The sequence below is a fragment of the Rhinichthys klamathensis genome, unplaced genomic scaffold (assembly GCF_029890125.1).
Source record: "Rhinichthys klamathensis goyatoka isolate OS25496 unplaced genomic scaffold, OSU_Roscu_1.1 h1tg000020l_1, whole genome shotgun sequence".
NCBI lineage: Eukaryota > Metazoa > Chordata > Actinopteri > Cypriniformes > Leuciscidae > Rhinichthys > Rhinichthys klamathensis.
The window spans coordinates 4,084,118-4,108,314 of record NW_026606571.1 but is presented as its reverse complement, the minus strand read 5'-3'; the positions used below and the strand labels follow the sequence as shown (position 1 = coordinate 4,108,314).

The window sequence follows — 24,197 nt, the reverse complement described above, 5'->3', positions numbered from 1 at the left end:
AACTTAGAGAAAAGGATTCCATTACCATCACTTTTCACACGAGAGTTTATCCCAGCAGACAGGTCGCACATTCCGACTTCTGAAACTGCCCTAAAATGGCCTCATCTGAAACAATTAGCAGACAAGATTCCACCACCATTGGACTGCGAAGTAGGCCTATTGATTGGTTATAACTGTCAGCAAGCTCTTCTACCAAGGGAAATCCTGGCTGGCAAAGAGAACTATCCATTCGCACAGAGAACTGATCTCGGCTGGAGCATAGTCGGCTGCTCAAATACAGAAAGTGACTGCAGTGATGCAATAGGAACCAGTCATAGAATCATAGTGCGACAGGTGACGCCTGCAGTGCATCAATCAGTTGAGTTAAAGAGGGAAGTACACTTTGCTTGCAGAACTCAAGTCAAAGAGATTAGTCCAACAGACATCATTAAGGTTCTCGAATTCGATTTCGCAGATAACACTACAGATGACAACCTGGTTTCTCAGGAAGACCTTCTCTTCTTGTCTAAAGTAACGAAGGGTATAAAGCACAAGGAAGACGGCCACTACGAACTACCACTTCCTTTCAAGACAGATAAACCTAATCTCCCAGACAATAAGCAATGTGCTGTTCGAAGGCTCACCTCTTTAGAGCGAAAGTTGAGAAAAAATGAGCAGTATAACAAGGATTATGTCTGTTTCATGAATGACATCATAACCCTAGGAGATGCTGAGAAGGTCCCGTGGAATGAACTCGATAGTCAATCAGTGTGGTACATTCCGCACCACGGAGTCTATCACCCCCACAAACCTGGGAAGATCCGTGTCGTTTTCGACTGTTCAGCACGTTTCCAAGAAACCTCTCTAAATGATCATCTGCTGACCGGTCCAGATCTGACCAACACATTAGTCGGAGTACTATGTCGATTTAGAAAGAGCCCAATAGCCATCATGTGCGACATTGAAAGAATGTTTCATCAGTTTCACGTCGCAAAGGAACACCAAGACTACTTAAGGTTCCTCTGGTGGGACAAAGGCGATCTGGACTCCAAACCCTCAGTGTACAGGATGAAGGTGCATTTGTTTGGGGCAGCATCGTCCCCAGGCTGCTCCAACTTTGGACTCAAACATCTGGCATCTCAGGGTCATGGAAAGTTCAGCGAGGAGTCCATAAAGTTCATCCAAAGAAGCTTCTATGTCGACGATGGCTTAATAAGCGTAAAAACAATCGATGAAGCCGTTCATCTGGTGAAAGAGTCTAGAGCCTTGTGCAGAACAGGAAATCTTCGGCTACACAAGTTCGTGTCCAACGAAAAGGAAGTGATCGCCTCAATACCACCAGAAGAATGTGCACAGAGCAAAGATCAAGACATGGCCCTAGGAGAATTTCACATCGAGCGAGCACTTGGAGTTCAGTGGTGCATCGAAACTGATGAATTCAAATTCAGAGTCGTGGTTAAAGAGAGCCCACTGACAAGAAGAGGAGTTCTCTCTACAGTCGCCTCTGTCTACGATCCGTTAGGATTTGTAGCCCCCTTCATATTAGTCGGCAAACAGATTCTGCAAGAGCTATGTAGAGAAAAGATAGGCTGGGATGAAGATCTCCCCGAACACATTCTGCCAAGATGGGAGTTATGGCTTAAGGATTTGCCACACCTGGCAGCACTGAATATTCCAAGAAGTTACCTTCCATCACATTTTGACTCAGTCATGCGTTATGAGCTACACAACTTTTCAGATGCAAGTCTCAATGGATACGGTGCATGTTCTTATCTCCGAGCAATAAGTGAAACAGGACAGATCAGTTGTTCACTCGTCATGGGGAAAGCAAGAGTAGCCCCTACCAAGCTAACGACCATCCCAAGACTTGAATTGTCGTCAGCTGTGACTTCAGTCCGCAATGGCGATGTTGTCAAAAGGGAGCTCGAGATTGAGAACTTAGAAGAGTATTACTGGACTGATTCGAAGGTGGTTCTTGGCTATGTGAACAATGATGCCAAGAGGTTCCACACATTCGTAGCCAATCGGATCCAACGCATAAGATCTAGCACGAATCCTGAACAATGGCGACATGTCAGCTCTGGAAATAATCCAGCCGACCACGCCTCAAGAGGACTGACTTCAGTTCAGTTGAAGGAGTCTAACTGGCTGAAAGGACCTGACTTTCTCTGGCAGCAGAATCTTCCATGTAAAGAGGAAATGGTGGGAGAAGTTGACACGACCGATCCTGAGCTTCGCAAATCCCATGTTCATGCAGTGAAGACGAAAGAGGTGAATTCAATGGTGAACCGCTTCACAAAGTTTTCTGACTGGTCCAGAGCAGTGAGAGCTACTGCTAGGCTAAAGAGATTCATCAGAGAATTCAAAGGACATCAGTCAAGAACAAAGGAACCAACTAGCCTTGAAGAAAGAAGAGAAGCCGAAATCTTTATTATCAAGCTGGTGCAAGAACAAGCCTTTGCTGAAGACATTCAGAAAATCAAGCTCCAGAAAGAAAATACCCTGAACAAGCACAACAAGTTAAGCCAGCTGAATGCCTTCTTGGACAAGGACAATGTTCTCAGGGTGGGAGGACGATTATCTCGATCAGCCTTACACTATGATGTAAAACATCCGGCAATACTTCCGAAGAAATCTCATGTGTCAGCCCTTCTAGTCAAACATTATCACGAGCGTGTACATCACCAAGGAAGAGGCATGACCATGAACGAGCTGCGTGCAAATGGAATATGGATTCTTGGCTGCGGAAGTGCGGTCTCCTCACACGTTTATAAATGCGTAACTTGCAGGAGATACAGAAGAGCCACAGAAGTCCAAAAGATGGCAGATCTCCCCGAAGATAGAACAGAAATGTCCCCTCCATTTACCTATTGTGGCATTGATTGCTTTGGCCCCTTCATCGTAAAGGAAGGAAGGAAGGAATTGAAACGCTACGGATTGTTGTTTACTTGCTTATGCTCCAGAGCAATACATATAGAAACACTAGACGACTTAACAACAGATGCTTTCATGAATGCGCTTCGAACCTTTGTAGCTATTAGAGGACCTGTGCGTCAATTGAGATGCGATCAGGGAACAAATTTGATGGGTGCCAGGAGAGTGTTTTCTGATTTGCTCAAAGGAATTGACCAAGAACGTCAACGAGCATTTGGTTGCGAATTTGTAACGAACGTCCCATCAGCAAGTCACATGGGTGGAGTTTGGGAGCGTCAAATTCGAACTATCCGAAGCATCTTAACCGTTATGCTCGACAAATCCGCAAGCAGACTTGACACCACATCGCTGAGAACGTTTCTCTACGAAACAATGGCTATAATCAACAGCCGGCCACTAAGTGTTGAACATCTTCACGATCCCACCGGACCAGAGCCTCTCACTCCCAACCATATACTAACGATGAAATCATCAGTTATTCTGCCCCCTCCTGGACAGTTCTGCAAAGAAGATCTCTATTTGCGCAAACGTTGGAGAAGAGTGCAGTTCTTAGCTGACGAATTCTGGCAAAGATGGAAGCGGGAATACTTGCTAAATCTTCAACAACGACAGAAATGGCAAAGAACAACACGGAATTCACAAGTTGATGACATTGTGATTCTACAAGATGACAGCTCACCAAGAAATGAATGGAAGCTTGCCAGGGTTGTAGAAGTTCACCCTAGTGCAGACAGTATGGTGCGGAAGCTGAAGCTACTAGTCGGAGACACTACTGATAAAGGACAGCCACTAACTAAAAGAGTCTACCTTGAAAGGCCCATTCACAAAGTAGTTACCTTACTTGAATCTAACTAAGTCACATACACAAGATTACATTCATTCAGTCTTACAACACTTAATTGCCCTTTCGTGTATATAAATCCTACATTTGAAGTTAATTAGGGATTTGGTGGGAGTGTAAGTGTTGTTGCATAAATACTTGTGTTTTCATGATGCATAGTTCATAATTGCTGTTATAATTTCATGTAACAAATATAAATTATTTTTATGTAAAGATAAAATATATTACATGCTTAAGAACTAAAGGGTAAAATAAGCTGCTAAATAAGACATGGTTAACAGTGTATTTATCTCATTCTGTGTATTTACGTTTGTCCCGGAACTAATGTTTTCTGTATGTGTTACCGCTACGACGGTATAAGTCGACACACACTTCCTTTGGATTCGAGTGGAGCAGTTGGCTTCGAGGCTTTGTTAAACTGCATCAAAGTTGCAAATGTGCTTTTTGAAGTTAATGCAGACGGTTAAATGGACTTTCAAGAGACTTTAAAGAATTCAGTAACCTCTTTTCACGACAAGCGGCCAACGAGGTATTATTATATTGTCTTTATTGATCTGGATGCTGTTTGTATTTTCTCTGCTAAGCTAATGTATTGGTTTATTTGTATTGTGTTCATTACAATGTAGTTCTCACGGTGTATGGCATGGTGTATGGCACGGTGTACAGAACTGTTGAACGAAGCTTGGATGTACCAAGAGACCAGACGTGCCCACAGCAATAAACGCCCGTTTCAAAGAACTGACCTGTGTCTGTGTTGTCGCGAAGAGAGCTACATCAGTCATTTACTGCAATAATTTGAGAGAGAGAAAAAAGGTCAATTTCCGAGCATCTGAACACCAATTTTTTTCTTTATATATATATATATAAATATTGTGTGCTCATGTGTCCCCTTAAAATAATTCCAGGCCTTTCCTTCTGTTCACACATTCAACATGCTGGTGCAAAAGCTAAGCTGGGTCACTTGTAAGTACTTTAAAAAAAAAAATCATGCAAATTGAATTGGTTCCAATCTTCTAACTTGTTGTTATTGGACTTTCAGTGCTGCTGTTTCTGTACCAACATGGTAAGGCAATTGACTAAAACATGTGCAGTCTCATTAAAGACTTTTAGGTGCAGAACGTGTAAGTAATTTTACTAATTTCCTATGCAGGGGCAGAAGCCAAAGAAAAGGTTGTTTGTGAAGGAGAGTCCATGTGTCTCAAATGTGGTGAGTAATAGTCATTTGAGTTATGTTTGGCTTTTGTTCACACAGTATGAGTATCTTGAGCCTTTGTGTCTCCAACCACATGGAATGTATTTAAACTGCCACAATTCTGTTCTACATCAGATTCGGGTTTCATAAAGGTCATTAAAGCCAACTATGGGCGAACTGATTGTAAAACGTGTGCTAGTGGGAAACCAGCTAATCAGCTCTCAAATAAACAATGCAGAGCAGAAGCGTCCCTCTCTATAATGTCCGCTCGGTAGGTTTGACCGATAACATAGGAAAATAAATGTACAATTTCAGTGTATGCATTAGCACAAGATGCATATGTGTATAGTATATTAGTGCTAATAAGTACTTGTTGTTTGTCTGTCCATGAATCAGGTGTGATGGAAGAAAGAGCTGTACTGTTCCTGCAGTGAACTCTGTTTTCTCTGATCCATGTGTTGGGACTTATAAATACCTGGATGTATCTTATGAATGTATCCCAGCAAGTAAGTAATTTCCATCGTTCACTTTGAAGTTTAATATTTTATAAAGGAATAAAACCAAGGAATAAAATATTTGCATATCTTGTACTGGAGTAACTGTATTGTCTGACCTCTGTTCCTCTCCCCCCCCCCCCCAAAAATAGAAATAAGTGTAACCTGTGAAAATGGTCATAGCGTCATTAAGTGTTGTAAGTACTTTTTGTTGTTTTTGTTTTTCTTCTATGTTCTTTACTATACTGAGATCAGAGTGTATAGCCTCATGTCCACAATGCTTTGAATGGATCAGTCCTGCTGCAGTACATGTTGGCACATAGTTTTTTTATTTTATTAAAGTGATTAATTGATATCGGTGTCTGTGTATCACAAGGTAAAGGTGTTATTCATGTTCATCATGCCAATTATGGACGACGGGATCTCGTAACCTGCCCTCATGCATTGGCAACCACACCAGACTGTTACTCTCCTCAGACCAGCAGCCTGCGTTCCAAGTACAGCACCAGATACACTTCATCTAGAGTCACTTTAGGTCACACTGTCTCCAGCTATTCTTTAAATGTATCCAAGGGACAATGTATATTGAGAATCATTATCCTGTGCATTAACTTTTACACATGGACAACAAAGAAAAATGTGACTAGTAGTTTGAGACCGCAGAATGATACAAGAGTTAATAGACAGTCTTTTTCTAATTCTTCCAATTTCTTTCTTAAGGTGCGACGGGAAGAAGTCTTGTCGACTATGTGCTTCAAATTCTGTCTTCACTGATCCATGTGTGGGTGTCTATAAGTATCTGGAAGTGACGTACTGCTGTAAATAATATTGACCATCCTGCCACAAATGCACTTTGTCCATGTGTCATGATTGTCAACAAATGACAATGCAGAGCAAAATAAAGTTTAATCCAGATGTTTTAAAAATGGTCTCATGAATTTCAGTGAAAAAACTATTGGTTTCTAATTATTATTATTTATTTTTATTTTTTTGGCGATGTTTGTAGGATTGTCTCACATCTGTTACACTACACTGTAAAAGCTATCAGGGTTTTTACATTAAAGGTGCTCTAAGCTATGTTGGTTGATGTCACTTCTCATTGGCTCTTAAAGTATTGTCAAGCAAAACGGAGGCTAGCTAGACCCTCCCTGCTCATCTGCACACTAATCCCCCAAATCGTTCTTGTCTGTTATTGGCTGGAACAGTTTGTTTCGTGGCACGGGTTGCTACAGTTCGTTTTTGCTGCTGTTTGTGGAGCCTGGGGTGTCTGCAGAGATAGTGTCTTTTTACTGTGTGTTCAGGGGACAGGCAGCTAGTGAGGAGATAATGTATGTGACAAATGTGTTGGCCTAAAAAACACTTGACATCGCTAAGAGCATCAAAATAAGCTAAACCACTTAGTTATACAATTTTAAACAAGTCTGCTAAATGTAGTTTCAGTTGAAAAATACTTCTAGAGTTGATTTTACTTAAAGGCAGCTTTTTTTTCTTTCTTTTTTTTTAAATGGTATAAATATGCTTTAAAAATTGGGTTTTCACAGTGAAGCCATAAGCATTTTTGGCTCCCAAAAGAGAATTTTTAGTGAACTTAAAATAACCACCAAATTATTGAACCTATAAAACGAGTTCTTTCATTTCTATTTCTTGTAAAGCTCTTTTGTAAGAGTTTGTATTGCCAAAAGCACTCAAAATGTGTAAAGCATCCTAACATTTGCAAATACACTATAAAATCTGATTTAAAGTGCTTGAGTAACGCTGTCCTATATCAAGAAGCCTCCATCATTGCCCCACCACTTCAGAGTGTGTGCTAGATTCTTTCGCTGAGAAACATTAAATACACTTGCATCTTGCACAGATTTGTATGGGCTGCACTGTTTCCAACAAATTGTTTGTAGGAAATCTGGTTTTACACCATCTGTCTAGAGACTTAAGTTATGGAGGGTTCATGTGAAAAAGTGCTTTAAGGATTCTTTATGATTTTTTATATTAATTATTGCTTAATTTCTACTAATATACTTATGTTGCAATCTGACCATGTTGAAATGTCCTGTGTATGTTTTAAGAAGCTCAAAAGGTACTTTCAAACAACAGGCCTAAGAGGGAACAGGTTTGTGTTATAGTTTAAAAGGCTTATCGCATCTGTGTAACAAGGGAACCAAAGGATGGCAGGCAGAAACATGGATATGAGTGCAGGAATTTTAATAAGAAAAGCAAAACCAGAACAAGGAACAGGTAACAGGAGAGTGTTACATGTAACAACTGACAAAGAAACATTACCATTTGATTTATAGACAACATGGCACACCTGCGGAAACAATCAAGAGGAACCAAACAGAAAAGAAATTACAAAAGGACTGGCACAGGAAACTACAACATACAAGTCTAACACATAACATGTCAGTATTCATGTTACATGATGAGAAAGTCTTTAGATTGAAATTTTACAAATCAAAGACAACTTGTGTTTTAGATTCTTCTACAAGAATTTGAGATGTTTTCACACTAAATAGGCCTAATTTTTCTTCACAATCTTGATTGTTTTCCATTTGGCAGTGAATGCTGTTTTATTTCTTTATAGTTTTTCTCTTTGACAACATTATATACATTTATGTAGATAAAACAGATTTGGAATACCACAAAAGTCACCTCAAAATTAAAAGAAAAAATAATTAAAAATTATACTTGTTTTTACAAAATGAAGCCATTTTAGAATTTGTTTTTGAACAGTTTTTTTTTTCTTTTTTGAAATATCTTACCTTCCATTATTCTCATTTGTTGACACGTAATCAATTATAATTACAGATTCATTATAATCATTCATTTATTTTAAGATGAACCCCATATTTCAATTTATTGTTTTGTTTGGTCTTGCTGGGGAGTGAATGAAAAGGCCAAAAACTATTAGCGTGCATTTAACATCTATAATTTAGCCAGTTTTTATTTAAAACATAAAATACATTTATGTGGTAGGATAATCACAATATTATTTACAGCTGTATGACACTTCCAAATACTTATGGACACCCCGACATGGATCAGAGAAGACAGAATTTGAAGCATTTACGTGACAAGACTTCCTCCCATTGCACCTAAAGATAGGGTATAAAAAAACAGCATTTATTATTATTTAACATTGCTTGCCTTGTGTAGGCTATCATTCTGAGGTCTATTTGTTTCTCCCATATAATCAATTAATTTAAAAAAAAAAATGTATGTCTATATATTCATTTGGTAAGTAGCTATTTAATACACAGGATGAAAAAATATACAGTATAAGGGTGGGCGATATTGTAGATTTGAAAATCATGCTTTCCCCATTATTGTTGAATCATAGAAGCTACACCATTTGCCAATCTCTGCTCAGTGAACGTGTTACATTGCACACATACCTCTAAGAAAAATATAGCTCATCCCATATCTCTGCTCAGCACACATACAACATACTCTGACTTCACAAAATACATTATGAAATTATTATGAAAATTAATAAAGAAAAATAATACTAAAAAATAACATTAAACAGTAAAACTATTGTCTTCAGATATGACCAGAATCTTATATCGCAATACGAGTAATTTTATTATTAAAATAATTATATCGTTATTTTTACTTTAAATAAGGTTTTTATGATATCAACATTGAACATTGAAATGTTATAATTCTCGCTACCAATTTTGATATCACGAAAACATTCAAATAGCCCAAAAGTTAACAAAGACAAGGTCTTCACTATATCAATTAAATACATTTATGTTCATTAGAAGTGATTCAGTCAAGAGCAGTGTATGATTTTCTTTGTTTTTGGTTGTTTAACTAAATGACACAGATGTGCTTTTCACACTTGGAATCACCCTGCAGGTCATTCTAAACCCCGAGTTATCTTGCTTCAGGTTTCACACAGTTCATACTTTACCAGGGGTTACCAATGAATCCTTGGTATTCGTACGGTAACGTTTCACACTGTACAGTACTTTCCTAAACCCCAGGTTACGTTCTCATTTGCATATTCGCAGTGTCATTGATTGACAGAACGAAGCACGCAAAGTGTGTACATAAAGGCTAGCATTGCGCATCCTCATATTACATACAGCAGATAGTAGACTACTATGAAGTTTCCAAACTATTTAAGGTAAAAATAAACATTATTTTCTTCACTCCAATTAACTTGTTTCCCATCACCATTTGACATTTCCCCTCAAACGCTGAAATGAAATAGTAAATGATAGGCATCTAGTCGTAACATTCTAACACCGCATCGTTTCATACTCTACAAGTTTGGCACCGCAATGCGGTTAAAGCAGAACTCGGCAACTTCTAGTCATCTTCGCTAGTTCTTCTTCGCTGATTTTCACTTTTGTTGTTGCATGTTTTCCCCACGAGCTCCCCCTACAGCTGTGGGGCGTATATTTCACAACACTGTCGTAAAAAAACTCACTTGCGGCACCCTTCTCCCCCGTTCTACCGCTGCTCATGTGCATTTGTTATTATCGGAGCCGGCCAACTTTACTTGCGGAGCTATGTCTACCGAGGTGGGTAATACATCATACACATTATCATAGAACATTGACATGTACATTTTGTATTCTGTTATCAACCAGTAAAGCAGTTTGTGTTTCTCGCTCATTCTCGTTCTCATCTCGCTTCTCACGAGACTTCCGCAATTTTCATCTTGCCGGGACGGTAGTCCCCATGTTGCAAGGTTGGTTTTCCGCCTGGGAACGCTGGGGGGAGCTGGGAAAGTCACCAATATCACCAGAACAGGTTGTTTAACCATCCAAATGATTTCTAGACAGCTTTATTAAGTTAAAAAAGTTACCATGTTCCCCTTTAACATCGCAAAAGAAACTGTCAGATCTGCTTCTGTGTCTTGTGCTCTGTGGGACTTCTAGACGCACCCTTGCGGCAGCAAAATTTATTTTGCAGCCAGTGTAGCTAGCAACTCTCCATTGGCTTTCGAGCTGGAAAAACCAAACTCTAGTCAGGCCAATCACATCGTTTATAGAGTTGGTGGGCTGGGCTTAACATAATGAAAGCAGAGTTGTGACGGTTCCGCGTGAATTCCCTGCTACTTGAAAACAAAGAAGATGAGCGCTGCAGCTGGCGAACAGCGGTCTTTCGAATCGGGAGGACTTGGAGTTAACTGGAGTTGACATAGAACTGTCATTAAGACATTCTTAAAAAAGGAAGATGAGTTCGGAGTTTGGCCGACCGGATACGGCAAAAGTATATATCAACTAGCTCCGCTTTTACTGTCTATGGGGAAAACGCATGGGACTCACTCAGCCACAACCGGTTGCTCTGGTTGGTTGTAGCCATAGTGTAGTGCTATCCTATATGCTGATTTCACGCAGCCGCCATTTTGAAATCGAAAGCGAGGCGCCGGTGGGAAGAATAATTCGATATGTTTTTCAATCGATTTTAAAAGCCAAGCAAATGACATTTTGACGTGGTTGAATGCATTGATCTTTGGCCATATACTGTATGCTGACCTGCTTTTGCTCTTAAATCCTTCCTGGTTTGCCTGCGTAGGCACTGCCTCACATTCCCAGGCTGTGTGCGTGTGCCATTGAGTGACAGATGAAACTGCTGTAAGGGCGTTCGCTAGAGCTCAACTGGTTTTGCATCAGGACCTAAAGTTTACAACCTAATACAGTTCAATTGTTCAATGTAAAAGTAAACAACAAAAAAAAATTTGTATATTATTGGACCGTACAATGAAAATGTAGGTAACACCTCACAATAAGGTTTCATTTGTTAACATTAGTTTACTACATTAGTTAACATTAACTGATAGTGAACAGTGATGCACCAAAAATTCGGCTACCTAAAATGTTCAGCTGAAACAGCTATTTTTGGTTTCAAGCCAAAAATCAGTGAACAAAACAGTTTTTACCGTGTTCGGCGTCTATTTCGTGCACACAGCGTGGATAAGCAACAGTTAAACATGTTAGCTTGTCATCACTCGGTCTGGATTGAGAATTTTAATTTCTTTTTTTTAATCAGATATAGTTTCTTAAAGGTGAACTATGCAGGTTTTTTACCTCAACCGAACAGCTTCGGAGTCATTAGAATGGTTATATTACTCTTTTCGGGTTGAATGGTGGTCGTTTCGCATCCCCCTATCGCATGTGAGCGGAAAAAAACACACTTGCAACTTTGAGCCGGCGGCCGCAGCATCAGGAAGTGTCGCGTGATATCAGGTCTCGCGATGTAACGAATTGCTTTACGGCAAAAAAGATCTGATAAAATTCTGATAAAATAAGCATCAAATAGAAATAACCCGGCGCCGTATACATGTGGTGTTCGAGGCACACATACAATACAGAATGCCGACAGTTAAACAGGGCGCGCGCAGCTCTTAAAGGGGCCACACCTTATTCCAACTCGTTACAGCTTCCATCCTACTGACCAGGTACCGGTGTACAGGGAGGGGATCCGGCCGTGAGTGCGAGCCATCTCTGCGCGAGTGCTAATTATGACAGGTACTCCAAGTACTCCAGAGCGACTCTAGGGGTCGCTGTTTGACAAAAACGGAATTCCTGCATAGTGCACCTTTAAATCTAAACTCTTGTAGTCTAAAAGCTGTTTTCTAATGATACATGAACAAAACTTCACAAAAAAATTTGTGCTTTCTTACTTTTAATATGAAGCAAAGTCTCATCATTAAAATCATTTCGATTTTATTATGAAATTCAAATAATAAATGATGTTTTGGCGTTCTTTAATACGACGTGTCAGATCACTGTAGCCGCTTAAGTTCAAGCGGCAGTGCGTATCAAGCGTACGTGAGCCGATTATCTCATCTCTTTACTACTAGTTATAGCACAAAATAAAAATGGGTGAACACCAGAAGGTATGTTGAAAGAAACATTACAGCTTACCAGAATGAATCCTGTTTCACGTAATCGCTCGATCAGTGTTCCAACCGATGAAAAACGTCAGTAAAACAGCTTGTAGACTAACAATGTCACTTAAAGTTATATTTACTTTAAGAGCATTTTTCTAAATATATGCTTATATTTTGACTTAATCGGTTAGTGATGTATACACACATATTTAATATGTTTGAATAAATTTGTCATGAAAACAAGTTATTACAGTTTATTGTTGTTTAAATGTTTATATTTCTGAAACAATTCTGTTATTAAAAAGTTTATATATAAACTGCCTTATGTGCAATTAAAAACTCAGTTTTAGCTAGTTGAGTGTTGATTATTAAATTACTTAATTGATTATTAATTTATTATTGATGGACAGTTGCATTTTTTGACGAAGTGCATCCTGACTTTTCAGTTTCGGCCCAGATTTACATTTCAGTCTATCCCTAAACAATACTTCAAAAGCATTTATTAATCTTAGTAAATGTTAAACATTTACTAATACATTATTAAGATCATAATTTGTATCTGTTAACATGATTAATGTATGAACATTAAATTACATTAACTACATTTTTATTAACTTACATTAACAAACGCTAATACATGCTGTAAGAATATATTTTTCATTGTTAGTTCGTTATTGCAATAACCAATGTAAATTATTGAGACCTTATTGTAAAGTTTTGCCCAAATATTATACTATTTTACTTGTATACAATAAAATAATTCATTTATCATGCCACAATTAATTATAATAAAATCTAAACAAATACAATTATATGTATATATATATATATATATATATATATATAATTATTATTATTATATGTATAACATTTTATTATTTGCATTTAGCTCACTGCCCTCAAGCCACTGTAGAGCATTGAGAGGGAGCTGTTAGTAAAATGTCTGATATCAATATTCAAGTCAGTATTCTCATTTGCTGAGAGAAGTTACAAATTGCAGGAGAAATACAATAGGTTTCACTTTGTAAAGTGGCTGTAGCTATGGAGACGGAGGCAGGGATTGATCACTTATAGGTATCAAGCTATACTGTATATACTTTCTGTATGCTTGCAATTTTCCACTTAAAGCCCACAAACACCAGGCTGTTCACAGTTCTTCATCCATGCCAAATTTGCTCAGTCAGATTGTAAATCAGCATTGTCTTGTGTTTATTCATTATTCACTGGCATTATGCCACTGCATTTGCTTGTTATAGGTGCCTTATCTAGAGCTTATGAAACCACGTTATCTTTTATCCTCCGATCAATAATTCTTCTAATTATATTGCTTAAGGTCACGTAACATTTCCTTCTGTGCATTTAATGTTTAAAGCGAGTGACCAGGTGGAAGAAGATGTGCAGGATTAAAGTAGCCTCTCTGTGCTCTTTCTGATTGTCGTTAGTAGGTTCTGCAAACTAATAATCTTGGTTATCCTCAGTGAAAGGAGTCTAGCCGTGTTGGGTTTCCTGCCAGAACTGGAGGTGTCTTGTTTTGTGGTTTGAGGTGTGAATCTGTCAGAGAGGCTTAAGTTTTGAGTTTCTGCTCTTGAATAAAAGCTCAGAATAGAGAGTAAATGGTGATTATGTGATGAAGTTTGGCTGGTTAGCAATAGCAGTTTACTCCTACATGCCGTATACTTAACTACACCGTTCCTTTGATAGTATAACTGTGTTGATGTAGATGTTTTAACAATGCTTATTTCACTGGAATAAATAGTATTAGGTTTATTATAAATAGTAGCCTATTAAAAAAAATGTATTAAATGTGATTTATATTAAAACCGCAATGGACAAATTGCGGTTGGCACAAACTATGTTGATCTTTGTTGCAAGTGAACCCATAAGGCCCTATTTTAATGATCGAAGCGCATGGTCTAAGGCCCCATCCACACTACTGCGTTTTAGTTTAGAAACGGATAATTCAAACAAATACGATCTCCGTCCACACCAGCGTTTTAGCTGCGTATTAGAATTGATCTCCGTCCACATTAAAACGACTGAAAACGCGGATCACGTGACCATTCACCAACACTGGGCATGCGCGTCCCGGTGTAAACACAACTTCATTGATAAAATTATCCCACCATGCTCTGGGTTAACCCCAAACCGACGCTCCATGTACGGTCAACGCCGCCGCTGCACACGGTAATTGTCACAGATCGCTCGAATAATAGCTTGACTCCGGCGCATGTAGGCAGTTATAGCGTTGTAAAATGCAGAATTTACTTGTACAACAGCTGCTAGCAAAGATATACGTCATGACTGATGACAGCACCCAATCATAGAGCCGAGCGTGAGCCTCTACTACGTCATCGTTTCTAAAGTCCTCCGTTTTGACCCGTCCACACTAAAACGCCCTCCGGAGAATCAAAACGAAAAACGGATCGGCAGCGTTTCTAAGGCCTTGTCCACACGGACACGGGTATTTTTATAACCGGAGTTTTTCCTACAGCGTTTTTAAAAAAAAATCCCGTCCACACATGCTCGGTCTCCGTCTACATGAAAACGCAAAAACACGCTATCAAGCCCGGTCAAGAGCATGCCACGCCAGCAGGCGGCGATATAACCCTTAACCGTAAAGCCACGTTGGCCAATCAGAAGCGCAAATCTGACGTCAAACACAGCGGATAACGGCACACACTCTGACGTCGCAAGGCAAAAACCCCGGTTTCACTGTCTACACGACAACACTATAACCGGCGTTTCTGAAAATCCTCACCCTGTCAGGGGTTTTCAAAAATGTTCGGTTTCAGTGCGTTTTCGTGTGGACGAACGGCCGAACCGCGTAAAAAAAGTCACGGTTATAAAAATACCCGTGTCCGTGTGGACAGGGCCTAAACTTCTCCGTTTTGGGTCTCCGTTTTTGCCGTTTTAGTGTGGACGGGAGGTGCAAACGTAGCAAAAGGTCTCCGTTTTTAAACGAAAACGCAGTAGTGTGGATGGGGCCTAAAGCGCAGGGCGCAAATTCACTTAGGGCGTGTCCGAATACACTTTTGCTAGTTTAACAAAGGGAAAAATGGTCGTCCCAATTCTCTTAATAAGTAATGGGTGTGTTTTGGGCATAACGTGCAATAAACCAATCAGTGTCTCATCTCCCATTCCCTTTAAAAGCCAGTTGCGCTCGCACCATGGCGGATTGCTATTTAAATGGCGGAATTTGCAAGCGGAAAAACTGAACGCTTCTCCAGAGAGGAAACGGATCAGAAGCATGCGAGCAGACCATCTACGGGACGAGCTGGATTCCACCATATCTTTATGTACACAATAATCATGTTTTACATTGTAATCCTTTTATTTTGAATATTTGGCATGTTTGTGTGCTGCTGCATGTAATAAGCAGAGTGTACAGATGTGCACCCGCCTATTGGCTTATATTACTAATGCGCTCTTTAAATAACAAAAACAAATACTGCGCCATTGACTTTAGACTAGGTTTTTGTTGGTCAATGGCGCAGTCTGTTTCAGTTGCCTCAAAATAACAATGCGCCTGAACACACCTCGTTTTCAGACCAGCACAACTATGGGCGCACAAATGGGCGCAAATGCATTTGCTATTTAAACAACGTGGCGCAGGACATGGAAATGATAACTGCGTCAGACTGAAACTAGCAAAAAACACTTGCGCCGCACCTAGCGCCGCATTGCGCCGGGTGTATGATAGGGCCCATGGTTTTGTTAATGGTTTTTCATCGACCTAAATATTATTACATTTTATATAAATCAACCAATAACATTTTATTGTATTAAATATTATTACAATTATTTATAATGTTAATATTTTTTTTTTAAATCTTTTTATGAATAACACTGATATTATTATTAAATATTCATATTTTTTTTTGCTAAATAGTATTAATTTTATTTTATTATTAATGAATACTATTTTTGAAGGCTTTTAAAACCACAAAATGTACTTATATTTTGCCTTGCTGCTGCCATTCATGTAACAGCAGGATGCCATCAGCCAATCGTAAGGGTGTTATTTTCCTGCAGCTTCAGAGGGATTCGTCACATAGCATTTACAGACCAGAAAACCTTTGCGTTTTGTTGTTTTGGTTTCCAGACACATGATCCAGTGACGGCTCTATCCAAACGCTGCAACTGCCGTTTGTGCGATATTGATGGAGAAGTGGAAGAAGTTTCGTTCATGATTGATTTTTGCACTTTGGAAAAATACTACCTGTTTATTTAGCAACAAGAGGTAGAAATTAGTACAAAATATATACTGAATGTGACTTAATATTCTGTTTTCTGTCTTTTTGTCTGAAGCCCTGCCATCTGTGATGCTGTTTCAGCACCGGACGTCGAAGGAAGGCCTATGAAGGAGTCTGACCGTGTCTCCTCTTGGAAGCTGGTTTCAAGTGGTGGCTTAGAGTACTGATGAAATTAATCTAGCACCATTTGAAATCAGTGTTCTTGGGGTGGGAAATGCATCACTTTTTATCTGGAAAACTGACAACATTCATGCTTTAAACTTTGTATACCTCTTATATTAAATTTAACTTCAAGACCTATGTCCTTTACCCAAGGCTGACCGATTTCTTTTGGTGTTCAGAGTCTTTTGGGGTTTCTAGCACCATTTGAAATCGGTTACAATGAAGGACAGATGACGACGCTGGAGAAAGAAAAAAAAACATCTCTATTACCGTATATTTAACAGAATGTTTCATGGTCTTGCACTGAGTACAATCATTCCAAATGAATCATCAAGATAATAACAACAGCAAACAAAGTGAAATTTATTTTATAGTCTTTTGCAATTATATGCAATACACATGATAAGTAATGCTATACAATATAAACTTTACAGTCAAACACAAAAAAGTTACTTTTTTCCAGTGGTTTCAAAGTCTCACAGTCAGACAGGGGATAACTTGTTACAATACCATAAAGTACCACTAGGTGGCAAGCTTGCTTATTATTTGTGGTTAGACACATTATCATATCGAGAATGAAATTAAACTAGCATAGGAGTAGGTGATGCTTAATTTAAATCTGATTTGCACTGAGCTGTAAATTTTTTGTCATGCTTTTGTTATTTTTAAAACAGTTCTATTAGGGAAGTGAACTTTCTTTCAGACCAAAAAATTAAGTATCTAAAATGTATAATACTAGTCTGTTTTCATTTACAACTCACATAAAACATATCAATTTCTAAGTGGACATCCGGACACGGATCTTCTACAAGACTTCTTCCCGTCACATTTATGCTAATGTTTTATATTTTATTATGTTTAATTATAATGATTATTGGCTATAGCTGTGGTTGTTTTATGTCTCTTTCATCCTTCTACAGTCTCTTTTTTACTCACATAATTTCATCTCAAATCAATACTTTTATGTCTTATGTTTGTTTATTTATTAGCTGTTTAAAAATAATGACTTGCTAACATTCACTATCCCCCTAACATTCAAAGTCACAAGTGAATCAGTTTAACAACAATGTAGGCTACAGAACCAATGTGGATAAAGAAGGCGCAAAGACTACATTTATTGCTGGGTTACTACAATATCAACATGGAAATGAACTTGGAAAAAGAAAATATTAATTTACCACAGTCAATGGGACTTTGGCTACCTTCACAAGTTACACTTCTTCCATTATGATGGAGAAGCCATCTTGGGCATTTCCGGTGAACTGCTCTCACGCTGTACATCGACACCAAACCATCAATGCAATGGCGCCACCAGGGGGTGGCGGCCTACTCCTGGACACCCCACTGGCCAGAATAAAATTTAGTAGCATCAGTTATGCATTTCATAAATAAGTCAAAAATATTCTTTAGTAAAAGAAGACGGGGCATTATGTGTCGTGACGTGCTTTTTAAGTGCCAAATGGTTACAGTATTCTGTGACAGTAGCTTTTTGATGTGTCTTTGCCACGTTTTGACAAGCAGGGATACAAACAGCGCGCCTCCCGCTTTTTTTTACGTCAGTTTGGGTGACAAAGTCATCTGAAGTCATTCCATAGCTTAATGTGAGGGACAGAAGTCTATTTACATCATTAAAGTATATGGAAACTCCTTTTCCCTTCTCTGCGGCTGTCAATCACGTTTCCATTCATACTCAAACAGCGCGCGCGCCTCTTGGATGCACGGTAAAACTCTCTCCAATATGATATATTCACATTATAATGCATGATCTGTAGATAAAAGGCTGTAGATTTGCATAAAATTACTTTATTTTGTTTGAGTTTGTTGTTGTTTTTAATCGGCTCACTACCGTGTGCTTGCTAGATCATCACACACACATCACAGGGACTATGAATCGACATCAAACGCACAATAACTGGAATATAAAACTGAAACAAAGGAACAAATCGCACTAGGATTTGTGCGCTCGCCATTCTTCGCTTTGTGACGTGACCTTTTAAATGCGCACTTTTGCAGCGCTGCACACATAGTCACCATGTTGCTTTGAGCACATCATTCTGCACCCGCGATGCGCATACACGCTGTGTGCGCTCTGTTTTTCATGTTATCATCGGTTTGCGCACTGAAATATTATTAAAAGCCAATATATTTTGTTATACCTAGCCTGCTCAATATATTTAAAATAAGCATAATTTAATTGTATATTATTTCTTTGTAGTGTAGGTTATATATGCACTTCTGAATTCTTGACATTAATATATAATTATAAAATTGTGAAATGTATGATTGCCTGATTGAATTTTATAAGAGAACTAATAGTAATTTGTTTTTATTAACATATTTAGATTTTATAAAATTACTGTGCAGATTTTTTCAAGAATTACTTTTTGCTGCTGATTTATACACTCATTAAGTTTATTAAAAATTCATAGTACATTTATGTAATATTTAAAGGTGTTAACTGTAATCTTACACTGCAAAATAATACCTTAAAAAGGATTAAATTCATCACAATTATGTAAGTATCTGGAAATTTGCCGTGGGGCGAGGGCCCTTATATATATATATATATCTCATTATATATAATATATATAGTAGGGCCCTACTAATATCATTAGTAAGCTAACATTAAATATAACACAATAAACCAAAGTATATCAGTAGGAGTTTCCTTAAGTCTTTCTGATAGTTTTCTACAGGCCGGTTTACTACAACAGTAGAATAAAATTCCGAAATTATTTATAGTTTTGGTGTGCCACCCCAAAATTTTAAGTGGCCCCATTTGGCCACCCCTATGAAAAATTTCTGGAGGCGCCACTGCATCAATGGTTGACTTTTTAATGTATTTATATTTTAATGCAGTTATCACAATTAACTAAATTTGCCAATAAACAAATTTTATGGATTGCAATAAAGACGAAGCTAATTGGAACGTTGGAATAAACACTGTCTGTAAATGGACACGTGCATGCAACATTTTTCCAGCACTTCAAATGTTATTTGTGATGACCTAACATTATTTGTTCATCCTTCCGAGATTTTCACCATTTGTAAAAACCGAACATTTCGAGATGTAGGAAATAGGCCTACAAATACAATCATCTTCAATGATAGAAAACACTTTTATTTAAAAATAAAAAAGACATTTACCACTATTTACCGCAGTTTAAGACAATTGATTCAGTGCTAAACCTCTCTCCAGGGGCCTCATGTACAAAGACTTGCGTTGAATTCATACTAAAACATTGCGTACGGACAAAGCTGTAAATGTGCGTACGCACAAAAAAAAGCAGATGTATGAATCTCTGCGTACGAAGGATCCCACGCATATTCTCTATGTACATCCCAATTAACGTAAAATTGAGCGCACATGCACGAGCACAACGCCCCACCCAGTCTCCTCCCCCAATTAAATTAATTTAAATGTGGTAATTAGTCCAATTTGGCAAAAGAAACCTGCAAGAACATGGCTAAAGCAAGCAAGAAACGAAATTTCACTGAAAATGTCTTCTATGTGAATATATAGTAGGCTACAGTGTAATTTATTCCTGTGATCAAAGCTGAATTTTCAGCATCATTTCTCCATTCTTCAGTGTCACATGATCCTTCAGAAATCATTCTATGATGATTTGATGATCAAGAAACATTTTTGAGTATTATCAGTGTTGAAAACAGGTGTGCTTCTGCTTCATATTTTCGTGGAAACCGTGATATAGTATTTTCAGGATTCTTTAATGAATACAAATTTAATTCAAACAGATATAGAAATCTTATAATCTTTTGTAACATTATAAATGCATTTACTCTCACTTTTAAACACATTCAATCAATGTGTCCTTGCTGAATAAAAATATTACTTTCTTTTTTTATCTTTACTGACCGAATTAATGAAGTTTATTTTTTATTCCTAGTTAAGCCATCAATTGCTAGACGGGTTGTATCATTTTGGACATGCTTTATATAGCTGTTCTTACTTAATTGCATAATATAATATTTTAATAAAACTCGTGTGACAATAGGCCTATGTCAAATAATTTATCAATTACAAATTATAAGCAATATCTGACCGCTGGTGGTGCGATAGAACAATTCGTAGTGTAATGTTTGCCACTTCACTTTATTGCCTCTATGAGTCGCCAAAGGACAAAAATCACGACAAATATACGTGCGCCAGACGTGAAGTTTACTTGGAGGAACGCACCTTCTTACGTTAATTTCACTGTTAGTACATCTGGCCGTGAACGTGAAAGCTGACGTATGCCGTGTTTTTGTGCGTACGCAGTGTTATACATGAGGCCCCTGCTCCTTACTCTTGTTCCATCTCGGGAAACCTGTGAGAACTTTAAAAAAAATGATGATAAAGTTTTGGCAATCAAGGCTTCCATTAAGCAAGCAATATATGGGTATTTCCCAGAATTCGGGCCTATTTCTGTCCACAGGGCGTAATTCTATTAAAATCGAATTAAATCTAATACATTTGAGCACCACTATTTAGTATAAACAAAAACAAGCCTAGACTTTTTTATGGCTGCTCTTACTAATGATTTTAACACATTTTATTGGTGTTTTGTGGTACAATATCTGTGTTTTGGTGTTGTCCGCCACCAGAGTTTTCACATGTCGTGCCATATCTCAAACATTAATCACAAATTAATTAAAAAAAATATGCATATGAATTAAATGTTACCTGAACTAATAAACTACATGCACAGATTAAGCATATATTTGCATTTTGTACTTTATTTTGCTTAATTTCTACCTGTCACATGGTTTAGCTGTCATTACCAACACGCTCTGCATAAAGGCACTTTTTAACTGTTTTTTCATCAAAAGTTTATTTGGTAGCCATGGTAACCTAATAGCATAGTGGAGCACATGGATTTCAAGCTGCAAGACTGATGCCTTGATGTCCAGAAAATTAAGTAAATCTACTCTTTATTTTTTGTGTTGGGCATGTACACTTATTATGCGTCATTACCATATGTGTTGTATTTCTGTTTTTTTCAACATTTTTGGATTATTTTTATCACTTTAATAGTTAAAATGGTGTACATTACATGCAGAAAGCTAGCTACACTTGCTTAGTCATCATCTTTGCTAGCAAGGCTAGTTTTTTGACAAAAATGTCATTACCAGCACAGTCATTACCAGCACATTACAGCTTGTGCTGGTAATGACAGGTTGTGGTGGTGATGACGGCAAACTATGATGTTTAAACCAATTTATAGCTGGTGTTTTTTTTTTTTTTTTTGGTCTGAAGTCACTTAGGCTCTTAAATTACAATAGGTTATGATCAGTGATTTGTCATCACCGCAACAAACTGTCATTACCAGAACGGCAATGTCATCACCATCACCATCACCATACATGTTTTTGCCAATAAATTATGTATACATCACAAAAACATCCTACAATTATATATATCTGACAATGTTGGACAGTCTAAATTATCACTGTATTAAAACAGTTTTGATGTATGGCATTCACTTAAAATAAGCTTATATTCCAAGCCAGGGTAGATTGATGAATCAGAAATGTAGATACTTAAATGACTATAATTCATCTTACAAGTAAAAATCAACAATCTCATTAAGTTCAAGATAAAATAGATTCCATGTGAAACCACAAATTGTCTTCAACACTTGGAGGCCGGTTTCCCACTCCTCCCACCGTATATTCAAGCCTTCAGGCAGTGGATCATCCCATCCAATTCCTTTGTGGCACAGCTCCTGCAGAATACGCTTTCCATTCAAAGTAAAGGGAGCCATGAACCCAAGTGGGTCATATAAGGAGGCCACAACTGACAGAAGACCTCGTCGTGTTGGAGGGTGGTCTTTTACATTGAGATTGAAGCTGAAGGTATCTGTATCCATGGACCATTGAATACCGAGTACATGTCCTTCTGATGTTAATACCGGATTAAGGTCAAGTGGGACGATGTTTACTGCTCTTTCTGAGGGAGCCACACAGGTAAGACCTTCTTTGTGATTTGAATTGAACTTGTGCAGCCTTAGACCTGCACGTCGACAAAGTTCCTGTGCCTCAACAATCAGCTCCTTTGCCTCTTCAACTGCTGAAACACTGATCAATCCATCGTCCACATAGAAATTGTTTTCCACAAAATCCGATGCTACGGGAAAATCCACTTGGTATTGCCGTGCCAGATACTTTAACCCAAAATTAGCGCATCCAGGAGAGGAAGCAGCACCAAAGAGATGGACTGTCATTCTGTATTCTTATACAAACCAAGCAAGGTGGCTTTGGCCTTAAACATTCCTCAGTCACCGAGCTGGAAGTTTTCATTTGGGTGCTTGTGTTCAATGCTTTAGCTCTCCTTGGAAACCTCTCCTCCGAAGGTTTCAAATTCATCAAAAGGGGGGAGGCAATAGGATTACAAGCTATTCTAGCTTCCTTTTGCATAAACCCTGTAAAATGCGTAAAGCTTGGATAATCACCAGTTCTATCGAGTTCTTCCACCACAATACGACTCCATCTACGTACCATCCATTCAGGCAGTTTTTTAAGAAGCTTATGATTTTCCTCACAATCATTGAGAATTGACAAGACCTTAACATGAGGAATGGCTTCCAAACAGCTTTGTAGAAAATATGCAAACTCTCTAACGGCTTTGGGATCATTCGCTGCTATCTTAGGCCATTTCATGAGTCGCTCTCTAAAAGCCCTTTGGACAATGAATGGACTGCCATATCTGTCTTGTAAGACTGTCCATACACCCTGGTAAGCATCCTCTGAGTTACGGTAGAAAAAACCTTCCACGGCCTTACGCGTCTCACCTGCTAGGTAGCTTTTCAAGTATAACATTTTCTCACTATCTGGTAGTGGTTTCTGGCCAATGAGGGCCATAAAGGATACCTTCCAATCCACAAACTTTAAAGGGTCCCCAGTGAATATTATTGGCTCTGGGACAGGTAGACGGCTTAAAGTAAATGAGCTTGCAATTGCCTGTGTCAAAGTGATTTCCTCTTGCGTCTTTTGCCTTTCAGGTGGGTTATAAAAAGACTCAAAGGGTGCGGCTTGTGGATTCAGACGAGGTTTGTGCTCCGTGTATGGGCTGTCAAAAAGAATTTTAGGTTCAGTTTCTTCAACACGACTTTCTGAACCATCAAAATTATTATACGCTCTTACACGAGCTGCAGCCAGGGCTGCATTAGGAGCTCACTGGGCCCCGGGGCTATGAGTTACTGCAGGGCCCCCCACCACTACAGGTCACCAACTAGATGAGCTAAATGTTCTATCATTATACGAGTCATTTTATCAATCTATGATATACTTCACAGTTAAGTTATATTACTTTTAAAACGACTTTTTATCATATCAAAATTTAATGGCACTAACATTTCATAATACTTGTGACCAATTTCAATATCACAAAAAATAATAGTAACTTAAGAAAAGAATCTCAAGCTTACCGATGACAAGAGTAACAACAATTAACAATAGAACAAAGGCATATAAGAAATCGACCTTGAAAAACTTA

General features: G+C 38.2%; 1 protein-coding gene across 1 annotated transcript; it reads left to right on the top strand.

The window, feature by feature from the left end:
- The first annotated feature begins 4,686 nt into the window (after window positions 1-4,686).
- On the top strand, window positions 4,687-6,266 carry LOC130075599 (L-rhamnose-binding lectin CSL3-like). Its single transcript, XM_056240313.1, has 8 exons — window positions 4,687-4,717; window positions 4,794-4,817; window positions 4,905-4,961; window positions 5,082-5,217; window positions 5,343-5,452; window positions 5,593-5,637; window positions 5,817-5,937; window positions 6,161-6,266. Exons 1-8 carry the CDS (start codon window positions 4,687-4,689, stop codon window positions 6,264-6,266), a joined length of 630 nt encoding a protein of 209 aa, XP_056096288.1.
- The last annotated feature ends 17,931 nt before the right edge of the window (window positions 6,267-24,197 follow it).